This window comes from Sinohyriopsis cumingii, chromosome 17 (genome assembly GCF_028554795.1).
Source record: "Sinohyriopsis cumingii isolate HCF-2022 chromosome 17, ASM2855479v2, whole genome shotgun sequence".
Taxonomy (NCBI): domain Eukaryota; kingdom Metazoa; phylum Mollusca; class Bivalvia; order Unionida; family Unionidae; genus Sinohyriopsis; species Sinohyriopsis cumingii.
This window is the reverse complement of record NC_142977.1, coordinates 57,242,338-57,253,266: the sequence shown is the minus strand read 5'-3', so window position 1 is coordinate 57,253,266 and position 10,929 is coordinate 57,242,338. Positions and strand designations below refer to the sequence as shown.

General features: G+C 35.9%; 1 protein-coding gene across 2 annotated transcripts; it reads left to right on the top strand.

Moving 5' to 3' along the window:
• Positions 1-7,264, top strand: LOC149778826 (lectin-like). 2 transcript variants are annotated; one of them, XM_089938540.1, is made up of 5 exons: positions 1-78; positions 3,537-3,694; positions 4,312-4,356; positions 6,294-6,476; positions 6,960-7,264. In XM_089938540.1, the coding sequence occupies exons 2-5, from the start codon at positions 3,550-3,552 to the stop codon at positions 7,196-7,198; spliced, it is 612 nt and encodes a 203-aa protein (XP_089794666.1). In that variant the 5' UTR covers positions 1-78; positions 3,537-3,549; the 3' UTR covers positions 7,199-7,264. The 2 variants fall into 2 exon arrangements, with proteins under 2 accessions (XP_089794666.1, XP_089794667.1); XM_089938541.1 differs by lacking the exon at positions 1-78 and adding an exon at positions 206-292.
• Positions 7,265-10,929: the final 3,665 nt, after the last annotated feature.

Sequence of the window (10,929 nt, the reverse complement as noted above, 5' to 3'; positions counted from 1 at the left end):
ATAAAGTTACATACAGGAGATCACATGGAAGTCGCTTTCATAGGTCACTTCCTGAATGTGACACGTTTAAGGAAGCAGGTAATTGATATTATGTACGTTGTGATCGAATGCAGCAAGATTAATTTCTTATGCAATAATCTGGCTGATTTTCCTGTAATATTATTTCTTCAATATGCCACCTCAAGTACGTCGATAACGAGGCCGCCTAAGGCGTTATTCAGGACTATATATACCCAACCTCGCCATGTTGGAAGATATGGGATAAGAAGACGGAATAAGTATCTGGTATAAGGTAGGTTCAAACGTTATAGAAATTATAGGGAATAAATAATAGGGAAATAGAATCTGCAAACAAACGGATAATTGGTGAGTATAACATTCTTAAAACCTTTAAGTCAAAAAGTCAAATAGTCTTTCATTTGAAAAAGCTTTAAAATAGTACATTTTGATGTATTGGCTGTCATCTAATATGTGATCACAAACAATGGAAATATAATTTCTTAATTTGAACATCATTTTCGCACCCAGTTTAGTCAAAATGGGTTGTTTGTTTCTCTTCTAACTTTATTTATTGTAACGGAGAAAGAAAGGTAAATAACTAAATATTTCATTATCGCAGTGTCCTGTGAAATGGGCAGAAACGCAGATTATGCATTCTCATAGTTAGAATTACACACATTTGGTAATTAAATTATAAATCTAAAAGATTATCCATTCTGACGGTCAGAATTCCACACTTTTGGTAATTAAATTGGCACACACGCAGCTGATCAATTCCCTTCGTTAGAATTACACACATTAGATACTTAAATAAGTACTCTCACAGCTTATCCATTCTGATGGCTAGAATTCCACACATTTGTTAATCAACTTAACACTCTCACGGCTAATCCATTCCCTTTTTAGAATTCCACACATTAAGCAATTAAATTGGCTCTCAACAGCTTATCAATTCCCTTGTATGAATTCCACACATTTGGCAATAAAATAACACCCTCACAACTCATCCATTTCTTTCTTTAGAATTCCACTCATTTGATAATTAAATTGGCAATCGTATAGTTCCATTTCATAGGACAGAGTAATTAAATATATTTTACATATGTGTCATTCATTTTCACTGACGTCCTATCGCTAGATTTGTTTTCTTAATGACTTCATTGCGATATTAATTTTTATTTTTTTGTTCTTCAAGAGGCAAAAACTGGTACGGGAACGTCCAACATGATTTTCCATCTAACGCTATAACTAGACTGCAAATATTCTCAATTATTTGACCATAGTGGTTAGAACGTCCGTATCGGATACCGGGGTTCGCGGGTTCGAACCACAACTGAGTAATACTAAAGACTTATAAAAATGGTACTAAGAGCTGGTTAGCTAGGCGCACGGCATTAAGAGGTTAGTGTTAGAGCTGGTATGCCCGGTGTCAGGATAATGTCACTGGGTGGGACATTATACTACATGTCTGCGGCATGATGCCCCATTGCTAGACATCGCTATAAACTGCCGCACTGGAGACATCTTATCGATATGATTGAAAAAATAGTAAAGCTACGTTAAAAATCCAAATCACATACACTCACGGACACAACTGACCATTTAAATCAAGAACTTATGCGAAGAAGGAACAATTTTCTAATGGCGATATTTCGAGCGCTGAAAAGTGAGTGTCGTTACTGCGACACGCTGTATTTTTTCCACCACATTTAATGTCCAAACTGCAGAGATAACTATAACAGAGATATCTGATACTAATCACTGGATCAAAAACTGCAGCAACATCACATGGCTGAGAGTGATAAAATCATAACACAATCGGAGCAGCTATCGCTCGGAATCTCGTCTTTATATTACGTTTCGAAATGCGATTTAATGTTATTAAGCTGTGATATCGCTTGGTCATATTCTCAATATTTTAAGATGGAAAGAAAAATGGTTGAATAATTATTATACCGTCTTAGATCTATTTTGTTGAATTGATTTAATTATGCGCGAATTTTTTTAAAGGGTCTGGTATATATTGACTTGGATATCTGGCTGTACAACTCCTAGCCATGGTTGCGCGCATTTTCCACCTTCCTTTATATTAAATCACAGCAGGTGTAATTTGAAAACATCTAAACCCATTATGTAAGCTGCAGCAACATTTTCGACCGTATTCAGGGCCTAAACATGAAGACGAAATTCTGTTCCTGAAATAACTTCAACAGCAATTTCGTTGCAACTGTAAAATGCGTACCAATTCTTTCAAAAGATAAATAAATCTTCTAAAACCTGCTTAGTTTCTGAACCTAATTATTCATTTTCAGGCTTATTTCTACGGTGAAGAAAATGCATAATTGTGATCAGACACAATCCAAAAATAAGTTTTAAACCCGTTTTACGTCTTAATAAACCCACATGTGTTTATTTGGTTTACTTAATCGTATTACTTACTTCTAGATAGGGCATGTCATCCGTTATCACTAGAAAAGAATTAAAAACTGAACAGCTACTGTTTTATTGTTTTGGCTTTAACATCATTTCACAGAGCAAGATAGACAATACGTGGTACTGTATGAAGGGTACACGATTCTTAATTGTCGTGATAATCTGGTAAACCGCAAAACTAGATAATTCTCATTAATGCAAGTGAGAAAGGTTTTACGCTTCTTTAAAGAATGAATAATATATCCACATATGTAATGAAAGGTCGGTCATTGTCAAATAAAGTTGCCCGCTTGTGTCGACTGCTATTCTGCAACATTTTTGTTTCTCGTCAAAAAGACCGTTAGGAGGCTTCTTGAAGAATGTATTAATTCTTTGAAGGCTGTATTAAGTAATTTATTAATTTTCTACAGAATGTATTAATTTTCTGTTGATCAGCAAATTAATGCAGGTAAAGGTGAATACGTCCCTTTGGCTATTTTTTTGGTTCAAACACAAAACATGAAGATAAACTTATTTAAATAACTTCCCATTTGATATTCATTAAATATTTGACAGAGATGTATTCTCCAAATCTGTATAGGCTTGATTTACAATATTGTTGAAAAACATCTTCACGAATTTGTCACTTGCAAAATCTCATGACGGTGAAAAAAATATTCCTCTTAAAACAGTGCAATAAAGTGTTGTCGCCTGTTTACTACCACAGTTACCAGATGATTACATGCTTGACTCTTTGGACACGGCTTAAGCGTACATGGTGACGTACCACGATGCATAATTTGCTGAAAATGTCATTTGCTTGTAAACAGACTACAACCCGATTGTACATGTAGATAGATAGTGAGGGGTGGCAAATCTCTGTATAACATCTTTGTCAGAAATAGAAGTAACAATTTAAGCAGTTCGATACAGGGCGGATACAATGAAATCTGTGGAAACCATAAACCAATAACCGACAGAACTGATCTAGAGAGAAGAAATTATTTCACGAGAGTATGTCTTATTCTTCTGGACCCATTGTGATGTCACTTTTCTGAGTATGCCCAGTAGACGATAAATAGATGAGAATATAATTTGTTTTGAGATTATAATTTATGACACAGATAAAAGAAAATCATGAGGATCCTGACTTTGCTGGGGATGCTTGTACTACTCACCACTAGTCCAATGACCAACTGCATTCCAGGACAATTCAAAGCACCACCAATAATACCTGTGGCTGTATCCAATCATGGCTTTGGATCTAATATAATATTTCTAGGTCTCTCTCTCTCTCTCTCTCTCTCTCTCTCTCTCTCTCCCTTGATCCCTTTCCGTCTGTCGTCTACCACTACGTCTGCAATCATATATATATATAATATGCATTCGAGTATGTATGTATGTATGTATGTAGTACGGGAAATGAATCGATGTATGGATTAATGCATGTGTATATGTATGTATGAATGTCTGTCCGCATGCATCTATGTATGTATCTATAACTTACTTGCTGACTGTATATATGTTTGTTATATTATTTCGAAATGGCTTGACTGAAATTCTGGTTGGAGATCAACTGAAACAATTCAGTTCTGTGACCTGTTTTATCTTCTGTTTGAGAATCGTTTCCTTTCCTCTTCTTCTCTCTTTTTTACCATTACATGGAAAAACAACAGTTGACATGCATACATTCTTCATAGACCATTACTGATCATTAATTGACTGATGTCATAAATCTGATATTTATATATGTATTTATTTATTTGTTCATTTATTTAGTTATTACGAGTTCATTTGTTTAGTTCTACATTTTATTGCTCCCTTAAAGGCTTTTGCCAGCACTAAATCTATTTTTTATTTATATATTTGTAAATGTTTGAAAATTTATTTTTGTTTCAGCCCTGGCCATCATTGTTATACTTACTATGTCGGTAGGCTCACCAAGTAAGTGTTCTCTCTCTCTCTCTCTCTCTCTCTCTCTCTCTCTAAAGGATTGAACGGAATATACCATTAGTTGAAGAGTTATACTTACCGTCTAAATACAATTGTTTCTCTAAATAAATGTATTAATTAGCAGCAAACTGTCTGATAATCAGAGAATAAAAGTCGACTCTCCAGCACGAATCGTCTGTGCACCAAGGTGTAATCTGTCAACCGTCACATCAGAACAAAATTTTAGAAAAACGATCCTGAGCTAGGCACCCTAGTTTGTAGTGCTAAAAAACAAACGGTTTTGGTCCAACTGAACGCTTTATTTTGATTAGTTTCTAAACACATTCCTCTACTAGTGTATAATTGTCTTGAATATCCTTTGGTCTATCAGAAAAAAATCTTAAATACATTAATAATTAGGAAATAAATTCTCAGCTATCTTTTACGTTAGACTCATTTACATGTTCTGTATACATATTTTGTAAGATTAAAAATACTACAGTCAAAAAGAGGCACACGAAGTTAGCATGAGTCACAAGGGTGATGGAAACGTAAAGAGGGCCAGGTATGTTTGACTAGTGGTATTGCTTTTGCCCGAATAGAAAAAGGTGTCCACAATCAGAAACTTTAAAACATCCCTAAACATAATATTCAGATGTAACGTTATTAACATTTTCAGAGAGCTTACAAGAGAGGCAATAGACTTACACCATACGCACGATTATCAAATACGTCGATTTTCACTATGCCAAATATACCGTGTAATATATCCTTGGCATCCGTCCGTCTACGAGAGACGATGGCATAGCTCCAAAGTAAGCTTTTGCTTATCCTTCTTTTTAGCTCTCTTTTCAGCTTGCTTTATTCTTCTCTTTTCCTCTGCGTTTTGAACTCCCTGCCTGACAGCTAGACGCCAGCTGGAACGGTTGTTTGCACAGCTCTCCCAGTCGTTGACATTGATGTTTGCTGTCTTCATATCCTTCTTGCAAACATCTTTGTAGCGCAGATGTGGTCGTCCAGTTGGTCGTGCACCTTCTGCTAACTCCCCATATAACAGGTCCTTGGGAATGCGACCTGGGTCCATTCTCTTGACATGGCCGAGCCAGCGAAGGCGCCTCTCGCTGAGTATGGAGAACACGCTGTTCATGTTGGCTCGTTCTAGAACCTCTGTGTTGGGTACTTTGTCCTGCCACTGGATGTGCAGAATGCGCCGCAGACATCGCAGGTGGAAGCTGTTGAGTTTCCTCTCGTGTCTTGCATAGGTGTTCCATTTTTCGCTGCTGTAGAGAAGTGAGCTGAGCACGCACGCTTGGTAGACACGCAGTTTGGTCTTCTCTGTGAGGTTGGGGTTGTTCCAGACCCTCTGGTTAAGTCTGGCCATCACTGCTGCTGCCTTGGCAATCCTGCCGCCCACCTCAGAATCAATGGAGAGTGAGCTGGAGATGTTAGACCCGAGGTATGTGAAGTTCTCGACAACTTCCAAATTGTACCCATCGATGGAGACAGAGGGAGGGGAGTCTGTGTCCTGTGCCATGACATTTGTTTTCTTCAAACTGATGGTCAGTCCAAATTCCTTACATGCATGGGAGAGGCAGCATACCAGCTGCTGGAGTCCATCTTCCGTGTGTGATGTCAAGGCTGCATCGTCGGCAAAGAGCAATTCACGGATGAGTACCTCTGTGACTTTAGTCTTAGCACGGAGACGGGCGATGTTGAACAGCTTGCCGTCAGCCCTGGTATGGATGTACACTCCCTCGCTGCAGTCCTTGAATGCGTACTGGAGATACTCCAGTACCGTGTAATATATCAGTATATTCTAAATCCATTACATTTAGTATACTAAAGTAAGTCATCAAATGACGAAAATTGATAATCTGTCCATGATTATACACAAGTCCCGCGATCTAACTAATGACTATAAAGATATCTATATTCAAATTTTACTTCAGGATGTCCCTCGGGATATATTTTGTACTCAACCAAATGTGGCCGATTCTGCTATCGATTCGATGCCCAAAACTGCAAATCCTGGACTGATGCGCGCGCAGCCTGTGTAGCAGAAGGAGCTGACCTTTTGGTGCCTGATGTATGTTCCTACGAGTTTTTTCAGGATCTTGCGCTACAAAAAGCAGGTAAATACTGACCTTTTGTTTGATATCTAACCTCAAATACACGGTGAAATGCCAAATTAAGTAGCGACCAGCGGTGACTTCTATAAACTGTTCTAATGTATGTAAATCATTATCTCAAACATTAGAGAAGAGGTGTACAATTTTAAACTGATCAGGCATAAACTAAAGGTTAATTAGTAAAAAGAGGCATGCCATTAATGGAAACTTTTTGTTTTTTTTTTGTTTTGACCTCATACATTACACAGTAAGCAACTTTAAAAACTTTCGCATTTTGTCTCTTGTACTCAATGCTGTGGCGATTATATGCTAAGACGTGTTTTCCGAAGAAGAAACAAATTATGAGATCATAAACAGCTAACCATAAAAAAGTTATTTGTTGCCATTTTTATTCAATGTTTCGTCCTTGTGATGTAACGGAATACACTTCCAAGGTCGTTTAATACAGGAAGACATTTGCTTATAGTTAGTATTTATTTATTTCAGCGTTGTGCAGGGATTTTTGGATAGGGGGTTTTAGAACACCACCAACGCCTAATTACATGACAGTACGGGGAGCCCCAATTCCAGATAACTTCCAATTTTGGGCACCAGGTCAACCCAGCAGGACCGGAAGTGCTGGAGGGACGCAGGCATGTGTACAAATGACAGATGAATTGAATTATCTGATGAACGACGACAACTGCGGAGAAGTGGCAGGATATATATGTCAAAAATTCTTATAACTGGATGTATCGTCATGAACATGTTGATGTAAGAGGAACGATCGTGAATAAAGAATCCTAATTCCACTCAATAGTTCTGCTTGTGCAATTATCTGTTTATTCCATCTCTCTCTCTCTCTCTCTCTCTCTTCTATCCAACCGAATGATGGATGGATGGATGGATAGACGTATATATGTATTACTGAGAGACTGATATTGTTCCTTCTAACACCAAGATTATATAACGTTTATTAAGTTCAATATTTTATGTGAAGTAGTTTGTATTACGACTCTAAAAAAGAGTGTAAACCAACAAGTTTTGTAAACTTCAACAAATAATTTATTTCTCTGGAATAAAATGTGACAATTTGGAAAGAAATTACAGTAATACACATTAAATCTAAACCAGTTCAAACAGATCTATCACCACTCTTAATGAATAAAAATTCCAGTGATGTTCGAAAACTGGGTCTGTAGTCTTGAATGTACTAATATGCCAATAGCCTGTGGTGTGATTATGTACTCACAGTCCTCCAATTAATCACAATAATTTCACCCAAGATGTCGCTGTCTGAATTCACCATAATTCCCAGTTAATATGTCTGTCCGAGCATATTATTGAGCACATCTTATCTCCAGAGATATTTCTGCATCTAATTCTGTTCGCTCATATATAGCATAATGCTGCTTAGAGTTTCTTCTCTCTTTATAAGATCATATTTTACCTGGATCATTTGGAACGCTACTTTCATTGGTAGGTTACAAAAAATTACAATAATCAGACAAAACATAAATCTTAATTAGTGTAATGAGGCATGTCGTGTATAGAAAAGATTATTTTGGTTTGACTTCATACATCAAGATGGTAAGCAATCATTATCAACTTCCACATTTGGTCCCTGTATATTTTTCCTCTCTCAATGCTATGGCGACTAGATGCTAAGAGATGTTCCCTGACAAAGAAACAAATTACGAGATCATACACAGATACCCATAAAAATATGTTACCATTTTTCTTAAATGCCTCGTCCTTGTGGTGTAAAGGAATAAACTTCCAAGATTGATTAAAACAGGAAATGATGAATAAATGTATGACTGCGAGACTGACCTTATTATTTCTAAAACCTTGATTGCATAACGTTTATTGAATTCAATATTTTACATGAAGTAGTTGTATTTCGACTCTTCAAAAGAGCACAAACCAGCAAGGTTTGTAAAATTCACCAAATAGTTTATTTCTCTGGAATAAAATTTGAAAATTTGAAAAAAAGTTACATTAATGCGAATTCAATGACAAATAATCCAAAAAGTTCAATCACCAGTCTTAATGAATTAATTTCTAATTGAAATATAATCCATTGCTAAAGGCGTTGATATGTCTTTAGTCTTAAATGAACTATTATACCAATAGAATAAATTGTGATGATGTGCTAACAATCCTTCCATTAATTACAATAATATAATCCAAGATATCCAGGTTCGAATTCACTATAATTGCCAGTTTATATCTCATTCCGAGAATATAACTGACAAATTCCTAATTCCAGACAATAATCGTTTGGACATATAATTCCAGACCTAATGAAATAATGAACACTACAATAAGACTGATTTAGATGTTATTGCAGGAAAAATAATTTTTCAAGTAAAAAACATTATAAAACTCATAACTTGCCCTAGGTCACAATTAGCATGTTATACAAGAAACTATTACTCAATGGAAACATCTATTCTAGAAGATACTGTAACTAAAGTTATAATATTGAATGTGGTAAACATCTGGAAGCCAATGTATTGTTATGCGGGAATTCCAGTAACCAGCACCAGAACCTGGTACACATGTTTACGTCTGTTGATAATGATCCTAATATTTAACCCACACTCATAGACAAAATAATAGATATGTATTATTTGTTTACAAAATAGAAACATCGTCAGTTCCTCTAGTCAGGAACACAGTGAATTTGAGTTTGGACAAGGGCAAGTTCAAAATGCATTAAACCTAACAAACAATTTTGCGGTAAAACAAATTAGCAATACAAAGTAAATATATGTACCACCTCCCCTCATAATAGAGAGTTATACTCTAAAGCTTTCATTTAGATAATAGTCATGTTATATAAATTGCATAATTTGAAGTCTTATGAATGACACAAAATATACATCAAGCTATATTATTCTTTACACGTGAAGAAGTATTTGCAATTAAATTATATATTACCTCAATACGACTGATTTCAATATTGTAGTCCGGCAACATCAAACTCCAGTTTAATAACCTGTGATTTTTATTTTACATGTTCATTAATTAATAATTTCTCTGGTGCTTGTTTAATTTCTTAGAAAAAGACCACACTGGATGATCTGCACAATTTTGTCTTCTTTAAATAATACTTCACAAACCCCAAAATCATTTGCATCGACAAACATTTTGACTGTAATCTGGAGCTGAACGAAATGCTGCACTCTTAAGTATGGCCTTTAACTTAACCAACATTTTTCAGACCAATGAAACTTGCTTTTTCTTACTCATTAAATTTGTCAGGGGTTCAGCAATTATGGAAAATTTGGATCAAAATTTCTGACAGTATCCAGCCATGCCAAAAAATTGCATTAGTTGCTTTGTACTTATAGGCACAATGAATTTAGAGAGAGCCATGACCTTGGCATGTATGTGTTTAATTTATCCATGTCGCATGACATGTCCTAGAAATGTAACACAAGCACGGCAAACCTAACGTTTGGATAAGTTAAATGACAAATTCACATCTGTCAACGAATTTCCGAATTGTCTTTAAGTTTTTTTTCTCTATTTGGCGTTGTACATGATAACATCAACAATATAAGCATCACAAGTTTCTAGACCAGACATCCTCATAGATTCTTGACAATGAGAATGAATCAGTTTTGGTCGGACCTTTCACCTTTATATACTCTGTGCACATATCGAAAGTGTTATCTGGATTTGGTACTCTGGTAACTTTTACTCGATTTTATGAAATCACTCTCCAACAAAAATTTCATCTCTTTTTTCAAACATTCCTGTTTCAGAGTATTCATTCTGTACTGATGCTGTTTCACAGGTGTGGAATCTACAGTTTCAACGTCTTTGTAGATTTTAATTGTTCTTGTAGGAACATCTGGACACAAGTGCTCATATTCAAGTAATAGCAGATGTGAAAGATTATGGTCCATATTATGCATACTTTTTGAATCTCACCTCTGTCTGCGTGGGTTCGAGTCCAAGGCTCGGCTAGCGTGGGTACGTGGGAAAGCCTGCCAGTAGCTTCTCGTGGGTCGGTGGTTCTTCCCTGGGTTTTCCAGGGTTCTTCCTCCACCAGTTATACTGGCCGCCATGTATAGCCTATCTTGTGCTGAAAAATGGCGTTAAACCCTAGAACAACAAAAATTAATTATATTTACGACGTATTTGTATGTAACAATAACTTAAATACCAGTAGTTTGTATTGTCAGCATCGATGATCTGGCTACCGAAAAATACCTTATCTAGATGGAAAATATTTGTTAAAAACTAAATAAACTAATTTCATTTTTATCTTCATAAGGATCGGTATAGCTATACATCTCTGTAACAAACAAGTAAAATCAAAACGTGTAAGTACACATCTTTAGCAGACAGATTAAAAAGTAAGGAATATATGCGTTGTCAAACTCAGGTTGCTTGCACCATATACATACATAAGATAACACGTTATTCATATCGCTTATGATGGCTTATATCATTGACATAC